At 45.3% G+C, this 13,982-nt stretch overlaps 1 protein-coding gene across 1 annotated transcript in view; it reads left to right on the top strand.

Annotated features, from left to right (window-relative positions):
* Positions 1–13,490, top strand: part of KLB (klotho beta) — a 43,680-nt gene extending 30,190 nt beyond the window's left edge. The window contains exons 4-5 of the mRNA XM_053578147.1: positions 4,777–5,917; positions 11,177–13,490. Of these exons, the coding sequence (XP_053434122.1) occupies positions 4,777–5,917; positions 11,177–11,568 (1,533 nt within the window). The 3' untranslated portion in view covers positions 11,569–13,490. The remainder of the gene's footprint in view (positions 1–4,776; positions 5,918–11,176) is intronic.
* Positions 13,491–13,982: the final 492 nt, after the last annotated feature.

Here is a 13,982-nt window from a genome sequence, read left to right as displayed (position 1 = left end):
TCCACATGTCTCACTCCTCACCTTCTTCAGATGTTTCCTCAGATATCACCTTCTCACGGCTGGGCACAGTGGCTCATGCCTGTAATCCCGGCATTCTGGGAAGCCAAGGCAGGTTTTCTTGAGCTCAGGAGTTCAAGATCACCCTGAGCTAGAACCAGACCCCAGCTCTACTAAAAATAGAAAACCTAGCCGGGTGTTGTGGCCAGTGCCTGTAGTCCCAGTGATGACACCACAGCACTCAACCCAGGGTGACAGAGTGAGACTCTTGTCTCTAAAGAAAAAAAAAAAATCACCATGTCAGCAAGGCTTCTCTCCACTCCAACTCCATCATAACCCCATCCCAATCACTTCTCATCCCCTGTTCCTGCTTTATCTTTCTATAGAACAGTCATTACCACTGAACATAGTATGTACTTTCCACATTTTTCTTTCTTTTTTTTCTTTTCTTTTTTGTTTTTTTGTGAGACAGAGTCTGATTTGGTCACTCTGGGATAGAGTGCCATGGAGTCATCATAGCTCACAGCAACCTCAAACTCCTGGGGTCAAGTGATTCTCTTGCCTCAGCCTTCCGAATAGCTGGGATTACAGGTGCCTGGCACAGCATGCAGCTAATTTTTCTATTTTTAGTAGAGATGGGAGTCTTGCTCTTGCTCAGGCTGGTCTAGAACTCCTGAGCTCTAGAACTCCTCTAAGATTACAGGAGTGACCCCCAGCACACAACTTAACTTTTCTAATTTTTTTTGCAGTTTTTAGCCAGGGCTGGGTTTGAACCCACCACCTCTGGCATATGGGGCCAGTGCCCTACTCCTTTGAGCCACAGGTGCCACCCTAACTTTTCTATTTTTTTATTTTTATGTTATTTTATTTATTAACTTTTCTATTTTTAATTAAGAAGTAATCTGATGATTTGAGACTCTATAAATAACTCTTTCCCCAGCAAAATTTCACCTGATAGTAACATTCCTTCATGAACTTTGCCTTAATTATTACTTTGTAGATAGAAAAATGGTGAACTTCTAATTAGATTACTAGCTGGAATGTTTTAAGTTCAACGTTTCATAATTCATTATTATCCTTTATGACATTACTCCTTTTTATGCTGGAACTGCCTCAGATTTAACCAAGGGGACCCTTCCAACCTGGTATCATGTCTTGTTGACAGTTCTCTTTTAGTTTTTAACCACTTCCTTATTTTTTTAGCATAAAATGCCCCAGCCTCACTCCATTCTTTTCCTACTCTAGATCTGGAAAAAGCTGTTTCCAGAGTCCAGGATCCTTTTAGTGGAGAGCAGGATTTTAGAAACAAGCTCTGGGAGCTGGGGTTGGGGTACATCGTCTTTAATTAGATAATCTCTTTTTTTTTTTTTTTTGTAGAGACAGAGTCTCACTGTACCGCCCTCGGGTAGAGTGCCGTGGCGTCACACGGCTCACAGCAACCTCTAAGTCTTGGGCTTACGTGATTTTCTTGCCTCAGCCTCCCGAGCAGCTGGGACTACAGGCGCCCGCCACAACGCCCGGCTATTTTTGTTGTTGTTGCAGTTCAGCTGGGGCTGGGTTTGAACCTGCCACCCTCGGCATATGGGGCCGGCGCCCTACTCACTGAGCCACAGGCGCCGCCTCTAATTAGATAATCTCTTAACTGATAAATCATAAACATTCAGTGTCTAAAACTAATGCTTTCTGGAGGTTTCTAAAAATTAACTTTTTTATTGTTTGGGATTCATTGATGGTACAAAGAATTAGATTATACTGATTGCATTTGATAGGTAAAGTCCCTCTTATAATTGTGTCCTGCCCCCAAGAGGTATGCCCTACACGTGACCTCCATGCCCCTCTCTCCTCCCCTCTTTCTCATTCTCCTACCCCCAGCTTGTATTAGATCATCTATTTTCTTTTTTTTGTGATTTTTGGCCGGGGGTGGGTTTGAATCTGCCACCTCCAGCATATGGGACCGGTGCCCTACTCCTTCAGTCACAGGCGCCGCCAGATCATCTATTTTCTTCATATTAGAATTGAGTACATTGGATTCTTGCTTCTCCATTCTTATGATGCTTTTATTTAGAAGAATGCGTTCCAGCTCAATCCAGGTTAATACAAAAGATGTAAAGTCTCCATCTTTTTAAGGGCTGAATAGTATTCCATGGCATACATATATCATAGCTTGTTAATACAATCCTTAGGTTGTTTCCACATTTTGGTGATTGTAAATTGAGCTGCGAAAACATTCTACTACAAATGTCCTTATGATAAAATGACTTTTTTTTTTCTTCTGGGAGCTGCCTAGTAATGAGATTGCAAGATCAAATGGGAGATCTAATTTGAGTTCTATGAGGATTCTCCATACTTCTTCCAAAAAGGTTATTTTAGTTTACAATCTCATCAGTAGTGCAGAAGTATTCCTTTCTCTCCACACCCATGTCAGCATCTGCAGCTTTGAGACTCTGTGATGTGGGCCATTCTCACTCGGGGATGATAAAAATTAACTTTTTACTGATACAGAGTAGGTGTATAAAATCTCAGGGTATGGGCGGCACCTGTGGATCAGTCGATGGGGCGCCGGCCCCATATGCCGAGGGTGACGGGTTCAAACCCGGCCCCGGCCAAATTGCAACCAAAAAATAGCCGGGCGTTGTGGTGGGCGCCTGTAGTCCCAGCTGCTCGGGAGGCTGAGGCAGGAGAATCGCTTAAGCCCAGGAGTTGGAGGTTGCTGTGAGCTGTGTGAGGCCGCGGCACTCTACTGAGGGCCATAAGGTGAGACTCTGTCTCTACAAAAAAAAAAAAAAAAAAAAATCTCAGGGTACATGTGATAATTTAATACATTCATATAATCAAATAAGGTAACAGTGATATCCATCACCTTAAAGATTTATCTTTTCTTTTTGCCAAGAACATTTGGATTATTCTCCTTTAACAACTTGTATTTTGAAATTACAATAGACTAATGTTAACTGTAGTCACTCTGTTCATCTATCAAACTCCAGGTCTTCTTTCTTCTAACTGTAGCTTTCTGGAGGTTTTTAAAAGTCAGAGATTTGTATTTGATCATGCTTCATCTCATGGCAAGATTGCCTTTTGCTAACACCCTTTCAATATAATGATGTTCTGAGTTTTAAAAACATTGACATTGGCCATCCAGGCTAGGATTTTACTCAAATAATTATATACAGATTTAACTTCATGCTCACATGATCAATGTTCTCTCAGTTTAATGCTTTAGATAAATGGTTGGCAGATGGCAAGTGGGCAGTGATACGGTTTTGTAATTAGACTATGAAAGATGACACATGAGGAAACAATTAGAGGGAAAACATTTACCGAAGGTTAGTTACCATTCTTCCTGGTGCATTTAAATTCAATCAAAAGAAAAATTACTTTAACACAAGTACAGAGCTTTTACTTCCCCTCAGTAATCTTTTCTTTTTTTTTTTTTGAGACAGAGTTTCACTGTGTCACCATTGGTAGAGTGCGGTGGCGTCACAGTTCACAGCAACCTCAAACTCTTGGGCTTAAGCGATTCTCTTGCCTCAGCCTCCCAAGTAGCTGGAACTACAGGCACCCGCCACAATTCCCGGCTATTTTTTGTTGTGGTGGCTGTTGTTGCAGTTGTCATTGTTGTTTAGCAGGCCTGGGTTGGGCTCGAACCCGCCAGACTGGGTGTATGGGACTAGCACCCTACCCACCAAGCCACAGGCACCACCCTCTTAGTAATCTTGAATTTGGAAGTGTTTGTATTAAGCCGAAGGACTTTTAGTTTAGACTCAATGGCCTAGCAGGCAATTATTGTAGCCTGGGAAAACAGTCCAACTCACGGCTATGTTGTATTTGTATAGTGCTCTCAAGTTGCCAGAGCACTTTCCCAGAGTCATGGAGTCCTCACTACACACCTGTGAGGTAGGTGAGATCGCTCCATCACTATATAGTTGCTGAGCCTGAGTTTCAAAGGGGCACAACTAGGAGTCCAGGGCTTTCTCTTCAGTGGAGAAGCTAAAATGAGACACTATCAGGTCCAAGAGTCAACCCTGGGAATTTCTGGGAGTATTGTACTGTCCTTCCTACTCATAACCCAAATGCCTTGCATAGAGAACTTGTGTTCTCCAGTTGGATGAAGGGGTGCTATACTGTCGCAGGCACGTGGGTGGAAGAGACATAATGGATGCAAATGTGATCACTTGGACTTTTCCAACAGGAGTTGGAGGGCTGCTTTGAGCAAATGCAGGTCATTGGCTGCCCCACACTGGCCTCTCTTAGGAATTGTGGCTGAGGCCAACAAGTCTCTAACCCCAAGAGCTGATCCCAGTGAAATCCTGTATGGATTGGAATTGGAATTTAAACTGGGTGTTCCATTTATGGCAGGGTTTATCATGCATCCTTTATAATTGGTGTTAACTGAGTACCAAGGCAATATCCTGATGCATTTGAACAGAATCATGTGAAATCCCACCATATAACCTGGGATTTTACATCAAATGAACCAGAAAACAGCTTCTCAGAGTTTTCTCAGCTTGTTTTCTAAGCCAAGCCCTGGGTGTGGCTCCTTCCCTGCCTTTTCTGGTCTCCCTGGGAAGTTTCAAGGGCTGGAAGGGAGGATGTTCCCTCAGGCCTTTTCTCTGACCTCACCACAGGAACGCACGGGTCCTTATGAAGGACGTACACATCATTTATTTTCCTTCATTGTGAGAGGCAGAGTAAGATGGGGCCCTCTTCCCCTCAGCTCAGGTGTGCCGAGATCCCCTGTCTGCCAGCGCCAGCTTTACCCGAATGTGCTTGTTTTCACAGCCCGAGTCTGGGGCCTCCTCCCCACAGTTCAGTGACCCCCACCTGTACGTGTGGAATGCCACCGGCAACAGACTGTTGCACCGGGTGGAAGGGGTGAAACTGAAAACACGGCCGGCTCAATGCACAGATTTTATCAGCATCAAAAAAAAACTTGAGATGTTGGCAAGAATGAAAGTCACGCACTATCGCTTTGCTCTGGACTGGGCCTCGGTCCTTCCCACCGGCAACCTGTCTGCCATCAACCGACAAGCTCTGAGATACTACAGATGTGTGGTCAGTGAGGGGCTGAAGCTCAACATCTCCCCGATGGTCACCTTGTACTATCCGACCCACGCCCACCTGGGCCTCCCCGCGCCGCTGCTGCACGGCGGGGGCTGGCTCAACCCCTCCATAGCGCAGGCTTTCCGGGCCTACGCGGGGCTGTGCTTCCAGGAGCTGGGGGACTCGGTGAAGCTCTGGATCACCATCAACGAGCCCAACCGGCTGAGCGACATCTACAACCGCACCGGCAACGACACCTACCGGGCCGCGCACAACCTGCTGATCGCCCACGCGCTGGCTTGGCACCTGTACGACCAGCGGTACAGGCCGTCCCAGCGCGGGGCCGTGTCGCTGTCCCTGCACTCGGACTGGGCGGAGCCCGCCAACCCCTACGCGGAGTCGCACTGGGGGGCGGCCGAGCGCTTCCTCCAGTTCGAGATCGCCTGGTTCGCAGAACCGCTCAAGACCGGGGACTACCCGCGGGCCATGCGGGACTACATCGCCTCCAAGAACAGGCGCGGGCTCTCCAGCTCCGCGCTGCCTCACTTCACCCAGGACGAGCGCAGGCTGGTGCAGGGCGCCGCCGATTTCTACGCCCTGAACCACTTCACCACCAGGTTCGTGATGCACGAGCAGCAGAGCGGCAGCCGCTACGAGCTGGACAGGGACATCCAGTTCCTGCAGGACATCACCCTCCCGAGCTCGCCCAGCCGCCTGGCCGTGATCCCCTGGGGCGAGCGCAAGCTGCTGCGCTGGGTCCGGAAGCACTACGGCGACGTGGACGTGTACATCACCGCCAACGGCATCGACGACCAGGCCCTGGAGAACGATCAGCTCCGAAAATACTACGTGGAGAGGTACATTCAGGAGGCTCTCAAAGGTGAGGCGCGGGGGCCGCTTCAGATACAGTCAAGTATGAGATGCAAAGTGGAGGAGGCTCATTAGAGCCAGTGTCATGTTTTTGGCACCCAACACCAGTCAGTTGGGTTTTGTCCTGAAATATGGACCATTGGGTTTTTGAATTTCGTTGAATCATAAAAGTAGCCCAAGCTCATATGGAAAATTTGACAAGAAAAGTGTTTTGTTTTGTTTTTGCAGTTTTTGGCTGAGGCTGGGTTTGAACCTGCCACCTCGGCATATGGGGCCAGCACCCCACCCCTTTGAGCCACAGGCACTGCCCAAGAAAAGTGTTTTTATAAAGTCACCTTAAGAGACCAGGCTCCATGGCTCACACCAGTGCTTTGGGGGCCCAAAGCAGGAGAACAGCTGGAGGCCTGGAGTTTGAGAACAAGCCAGGCAACAAGCGAGACTCCCATTTACATAATTTACAAAAAAATAAATAAAATAAGGCTGGGCGAGGCTCACACTTGCAATCCTAGCAGTCTGGGAGGCTGAGGCCAGTGGATTGTCTTGAGTTCACAGGTTCTAGACCAGCCTGAGCCAGAGTGGGACCCTGTCTCTAAAAATAGCTGAGTGTTGTGGCAGGTGCCTGTAGTCCCAGCTACTTGGGAGGCTGAAGCAGGAGAATCGCTCAAGCCCAAGAGTTTGAGGTTGCTGTGACACCACAGCACCCTAGCAAGGGTGACCAAGTTGAGACTGCCTCAAAAAAAAAATAATAGGCAGATGTGGTGCCAGGTACCTGTAGTCACAGCTACTGGGGAGGCTGAGGCAGGAAGATTGCTTGAGTCCAGGAATTTGAGGTTGGTATGCTGTGAAGCCCACCTCTCCACTATAGCCTGGGCCACAGATTAAGATCAGACTCTAAATTTCACTTCCCAGGACAAGCACTGTCAATATTTTGGATTACTTGCTTCCAGCCTGCTTATAGTCACTTTTATTTTCTTTTTAATTTTTATTGTTGTTTCTTTTGAGACAGTATCACTATGTTGCCCTTGGAAGGATGCCATAGCATCACAGCTCACGGCAACCTCTAAATCTTGGGCTCCCAAGTAGCTGGGACTACAGGTGTCTGCCACAACACCCGACTATTTTTTTGTTGTTTCAGTTGTCGTTGTTTAGCAGGCCCAGGCTAGGTCTGAACCCACCTGCCTCTGTGCATGTGGCTGGTACCCTAACTGCTGAGCTATGGGCACTGAGCCTATAGGCACTTTTAATGCAATCTAACTCATACTGTAATAGCCTTGAATCCACTTAAAAAAAATTAAGTGTTCCATGTCATTAAAAATTACTTAACATTGGGCCGCGCCTGTGGCTCAGTCGGTAAGGCGCCGGCCCCATATACCGAGGGTGGCGGGTTCAAACCCGGCCCCGGCCGAACTGCAACCAAAAAATAGCCGGGCGTTGTGGTGGGCGCCTGTAGTCCCAGCTACTCGGGAGGCTGAGGCAAGAGAATCGCTGAAGCCCAGGAGTTGGAGGTTGCTGTGAGCTGTGTGATGCCACGGCACTCTACCGTGGGCCATAAAGTGAGACTCTGTCTCTACAAAAAAAAAAAAAATTACTTAAAATTAATGGTCACTTAATAACCCATCATATGGACATTATCTTCATCTACCTATACCTCTAGTGTTTTACTTAGATTTTCGCTACTAAAGAAATAGCTAACTTTGTCTTCATTTCTGACCTTGGATCAACTGCCCAATATAGAATTACTGAGTCAAAGCGTTTTAATTCTTTCAAAGAGTGTCTGTTACCCATCCTGGAGAGCAGTGTTGCAATCATAGCTCACAGTAACATCAAATTCCTGTACTTAAGCAATTCTCCTGCCTCAGCCTTCCAAGTAGGTGGGACTACAGGTGTGCACTATCATACCTCAATTTTATTTTTGAGACAGATGCCCAAGCTGGCCTTCAATTCAAGTGATCATCTGGCCTCAGCCTTCCAAGTTGCTGAGATGTTCATGATACGTTTGTTGAAGCAGTCAGATGTTTACTTGACAAGTATTTACTGAGTACCTAACATGGGACATAAACTTTTCTGGGCTCTATAATTAAAAAAGTAAAGATAGGGGCGGCGCCTGTGGCTCAGTCGGTAAAGTGCCAGCCCCATATACAGAGGGTGGCGGGTTCAAACCCGGCCCCGGCCAAACTGCAACCAAAAAATAGCCGGTCGTTGTGGCAGCGGGCGCCTGTAGTCCCAGCTACTTGGGAGGCTGAGGCAAGAGAATCGCTTAAGCCCAGGAGTTGGAGGTTGCTGTGAGCTGTGTGAGGCCATGGCACTCTACCGAGGGCCATAAAGTGAGACTCTGTCTCTACAAAAAAAAAAAAAGTAAAGATAGCTAGCTTGGTGCTCGTACCACAGTGGTTACGGCGCCAGTCACATACACAGAGGGTGGCAGGTTCAGCTAAACAACGACAAATGCAACAAAAATAGCCAGGCATTGTGGTGGGCACGTGTTGTCCCAGCTACTTGGGAGGCTGAGGCTGAGCCCAAAGAGTTTGAGGTTGATGTGAGATGTGACACCATGGCACGCTACCAAGAGTAGTATAGGGAGACTGAGAACGAAGAGAAAGAAAAGAAAGGAAAGAAAGGGAAGAAAGAAAAAAGTAAATATAGCTGTCCTTAGGGAGCCCGTATTTTTGTGGGATGAGAATCAACAGAAATGGGGCGGTACCCGTAGCTCAGTGGGTAGGGCGCTGGCCACATACACCAAGGCTGGCAGGTTTGAACCTGGCCCGGGCCAGCTAAAACAACTTAAGACCAAAAAATAGCCGGGTGTTGTGGCAGGTGCCTGTAGTGGCAGCTACTTGGGAGGCTGAGGCAAGAGAATCACTTAAGCCCAGGAGTCTAAGGTTGTTGTGAGCTATGATGCCACGACACTCTACCCAGGGCAACAGTTTGAGACGCTTGTCTCAATAGAAAAAACAAAGAAAATCAACGGAAATGATGAAGCAGATAAAAAGTGCTATGGAAAAAACTGAGAAGAGTGTCCAGATGGGAGCTATAAAAAACTTTAATTTTTTAATTTTTAAAAATTAAAATTAAGAGCGTGGTCCTTCAAAGGTCCCGATGTATAAGACAGCAAACTGGAGGGATACCTGACAAAAGCATGCTGTAGATGAGTAAACAGTCAATGCCAAAACCACATTCCCAATGTGGAGTGTCCCACTCCACTGTAGGAGTGTGCCTAGCCTAAGGATCAGGAAAGGGCTCAGAGTAAGTATGAAGGAAAAATTAAGTACATAGTCAAGGTGAGGGAAGGGGAAGATTGTACAGGACTTAGTAGGTCATTACTCTTGAGATAGAATGGCCATGGAAGGTTCTGAACAGGTGACACAATCTAACTTACCTTTAAAATCACTTTGGGGGCTGGGTGTTGTGGCTCATGCGTGTAATCCTAGCACTCAGTGAGGCTAAGGCGATGGATTGCCTAAGCTCATAGGTTCAAGACCAGCCTGAGCCAAAGAGACCTCGTCTCTAAAACTAGCCAGGCATTGTACCAGGCACCTGTAGTCCCAGCTACTTGGGAGGCTGAGACAGGAGAATCGCTTAAGCCCTAGAGTTTGAGGTTGTTGCGAAGCCATGGCACTCTACCAAGGTGACCAAGTGAGACTGTCTCAAAAAAAAAAAAAAAAAGAAAGAAATCACTTTGGGCTGGGTGTGGTGGCTCATGTCTGTTATCCCAGCACTCTGGGAGGCCAACGTGGGTGTATCACCTGAGCTTGGGAGTTGGGAGACCAGCTTGACCAAGCCACCATCTCTACTAAAAATAGAAAAACCAACTGGGTGTAGTGGCAGGTGCCTATAGTCACAGCTACTTGGAAAAAACTTTTAAAAGGAGTCATCCATACTAAAAAGAGGAAAGGCAGGCTCGGCGCCTGTAGCACAGTGGTTAGGGCACCGGTCACATACACTGAGGCTGTGGGGTTCGAACCCAGCCTGGACCTGCTAAACAATCACGACAACTGCAACAAAAATATAGCTGGGAGCCTGTAGTACCAGCTACTTAGGAGACAGAGGCAAGGGAATCATTTAAGCCCAAGAGTTTGAGGTTGCTGTGAGCTGTGACACCACGGCACTCTACCAAGGGCAGCAAAGACCAAAGACTCTTGTCTCCAAAAAAAAAAAAAAAAAGAGCAAAGGCTGAATATACATGAGTACACGAGTGTAGATGCCAGAAGGTGAGCAGGTGTTAACTGTGAGACTGAAGAAATTCTCTAGTGCTTCTAGTTTTAAATGAAGTAGGAAGCAAGGTTATCATCTCAAAGCAAAGATGATAGAGGTGGTGCTAAATTTTGAAAGGGAAAGTGCGAAATAACCAATCAGGAGAATAAGCATCTAGGAGAAACCAAGTGTGGTTACTGGGCAACACCAAGAACACATCAGAGGTTCAAAATAAGGCTAAATAGGTGCGATTTTTTCTGCAATGAACCCTTCCAACAAAAGTGACAAGTACTTGTACCTTTGTGGCTCTGCTTAAATTTGCTTTTATCTCCATTTTTGGATTATTTATGGATCAGTTTCACTTCAAATTTCTTTTTAGATTATCATTAACAGAGTATTTTCATCTTCTTTACATGGATCATTAAAAAATGCAAAAAACCCCTTTAATGACAAATTATTATTATTATTATTTGAGATGGAGTCTCACTTCCTCCCCCCAGGTAAAGTGCCATGGCATTATAGCTCACAGCAACCGCAAACTCTTGAGGTTAAGTGATTCTCTTGCCTCAACCTCCCAAGTAGGACAAATCATTATTTTTATGGGCTTACCTTCAGCTTGTTTCGATGAAAATGGAATTTTTTTTGATGTATGTCACTTTTATTATATGAACACATATATTATACATATATTATTAATGTATATGTAAAGTGTATGTTATACATACATAATAGAAGTTCCTCGCTACCTTTTTATTTTTTCATTAAATCATAGCTGTGTACATTAAGGCAATCATGGGGTACCATGCGCTGGTTTTATATACAATTTGAAATATTTTCATCACACTGGTTAACATAGCCTTCATGCATTTTCTTAGTTATTGTGTTAAGACATTTATATTCTACATTTAGTAAGTTTCACATGTACCCTTGTAAGATGCACCGTAGGTGTGGTCCCACATGAAAATGGAATTTTTTTTTTTTAATTTATTTTATTGTTGGGGATGAAAATGGAATTCTTATTCATAGATATTTCGCAGTTCACTTGTGATTAATAATGTTCGTTTCCGGTATTTTTCAGCATATCTAATTGATAAAGTCAAAATCAAAGGCTACTACGCGTTCAAACTGACTGAAGAGAAATCTAAACCCAGATTTGGATTCTTCACATCTGATCTGAAAGCTAAGTCCTCCATACAGCTTTACAACAAAGTCATCAGTAACAGTGGCTTCCCTTCTGATGAGAAGGGCAGCCTCAAATGCACTCAAACTCAAAGAAACAAAGAGTGCACCGTGTGCTTATTCCTTGTGCGGAAGAAACCACTGATATTCTTGGGTTGTTGCTTCTTCTCCACCCTGGTTCTTTTATCAATTACCATCATTTTTCATAAGCAAAAAAGGAGAAAATTTTGGAAAGCAAAGAACTTACAACATATACCATTAAAGAAAGGTCACAAGAGAGTTCTTAGCTAAACTGGTCTTATTTCTGTCTGCTTGAACAGTTTAAAAATTCACTCCAGTTCCCCATACTGGTAACTTGCCAGAGATATACCTGTATTGCTGAAAGACGAGATGAGACACAGTGGTAACCAAAGTGATAGACAATCAGCTACTCTGCCATGTGGTTCAAATGAATTTTCCCTTAGGTATTCACACCAGTGAATTCATTGCTTCTTCAAAAGTTTGATGAGCTGTTTTCCATCATCTTCTCTACTTTCTTGTTGAAATACCAATAGCTACTTATGGTAAAATAAATTATTTTTTAAAAAATGAAGCTTTCTTTTGTTAAGACTCTATAGCAGAAAATTAAACTATTAACTATTCTTTAAACTACAGTGAGTAATATATCCCTTATCACTTCTAATGAGGTGTTTCCCCCCTAAGGTCAGGTGGTTCTCAAATGAAAAGAAAAAACACAATGGAGTAAGTAGTGCTTGTCTATAGCCAGTTATAGCCTAGACTCTTAAGTTCCATCAATCCCTTGGTTTTTGTCAATAGAAATAAAAATTACCACTATAAAACATCTAATTTTGTGACCTTACTCAACCTCACAAACAGCAAGCTCCCCTTTAAACAAATTGGGGATTAATTGGCATCATTCCTCCTGATTTTTCCAAGGAAAAGATTTGGCACGCTCAGAAAAGCTAAACATTCTAAAAGGTTGTAACGTTTTGTTATCCTAACACTCAAAGGCTTGCATTATTCCATTAAGACTTGCTCTCTTCCCCGAGAATCTCACTGTTCTGATGCCACATGCACACAGCAATCTTTTAGGATGGAGAGTGAAGCCTTATCTGCACCAAGCAATTCAGAATTTTGATGGTCTGAATGAATTGAAACTCTTATATACTGACTTGCTCAGTGTATTATAAATATTGGAGCTAAGAAACTTTAATGTGCACCCTTTTAAAAATCTTTTCTTCAAGCCGGGCACAGTGGCTCATGCCTGTAATCCTAGCACTCTGAGAGGATGAGGCAGGTGGACTGCCTGAACTCAGGAGAGTTCAAGACCAGCCTGAGCAAGAGCAAGGCCTGACCTAAAAAAAACAACCGGGAGTTATGGCAGGCACCTGTAGTCTCAGCTACCTGGGAGGCTGAGGAAAGACAATCACTTGAGCCCAAGAGTTTGAGGGTTGCCGAGAGCTATGATGCTATTGGGCATGCTATGGCACTCTACCTCTACCAAGGATGACAAAGTTAGACAAAGGCCCGTTGAATATGAATCCCAGTGCTTTGGGAGGACAAAGCGAGAGGATATCTTGAGACCAGGTTTGAGGTTGAAGTGAGCTGTAATCAGTGCCACTGCACACCAGCCTGGGCAACAGAGTTAAATCTCTAAAGGAGTCAAAAGACAAGGCCAGGCACGGTGGCTTTGGCCTGTAATCCTAGCACTCTTGAGTGCCAAGGTGAGTGGATTGCTTGAGCTCATAAGTTCGAGACTAGCCTAAGAGCAAAATCCCATCTCGAATAAAACTGAAAAACTGAGGCAAGAGAATCTGTTGAGTCCAAGAATTTGAGGTTGCTGTGCCCTATGACACTACAGCATTCTACCAAGGGCAACAAAGTAAGACTGTTTCCAAAAACAAAAACAAAAAAAAACAAAAGGGAGTCAAAAAAAAGAAAGCTATTCTGGGCTCAGCTCCGTGCCTATGGCTCAAGAGGCTAAGGAGCCAGCCACATACACCTGAGCTGGTGGGTTCGAATCCAGCCAGCCCGCCAAATGATGGCTGCAACCAAAAAAAAAAAAAAAAAGCCAGGCGTTGTGGCAGGCGCCTGTAGTTCCAGCTATTTGGGAGGTGGAGGCAGAGGCAGGAGACTCGCTTGAGCCCAGGAGTTGGAGGTTGCTGTGAGCTGAGATGCTATGGCACTTCTACCCAGGGCAACAGCTTGAGGCTCTGCCTAAAAAAAAAAAAAAAAAAAAAAAATGGCGTCACTTGTGGCTCAGTGAGGACGGCGCCAGCCCCATATACGGAGGGTGGCAGGTTCAAACCCGGCCTCTGCCAAACTACAACAAAAAATAGCTGGGCACTGTGGCGGGCACCTGTAGTCCCAGCTACTTGGGAGGCTGAGATAAGAGAATTGCCTACGCCCAAGAGCTGTATGCTGCTGTGAGCTGATGTCATGGCACTCTACCAAGGGCTACAAAATGAAACTGTCTCAAAAAAAAGCTGTTCTGGGGGCGGCGCCTGTGGCTCAGTTGGTAGGGCGCCGGCCCCATATACCGAGGGTGGCGGGTTCAAACCTGGCCCTGGCCAAACTGCAACAACAACAACAACAACAAAAAATAGCCGGGCTTTGTGGTGGGCGCCTGTAGTCCCAGCTACTCGGGAGGCTGAGGCAAGAGAATCGCTTAAGCCCAGGAGTTAGAGATTGCTGTGAGCTGTATG

Source organism: Nycticebus coucang, chromosome 23 (assembly GCF_027406575.1).
Source record: "Nycticebus coucang isolate mNycCou1 chromosome 23, mNycCou1.pri, whole genome shotgun sequence".
In the NCBI taxonomy this organism is placed as follows: Eukaryota; Metazoa; Chordata; class Mammalia; order Primates; family Lorisidae; genus Nycticebus; species Nycticebus coucang.
The sequence above is the reverse complement of the archived record's forward strand: the minus strand, read 5'-3'. Positions and strand labels throughout refer to the sequence as shown.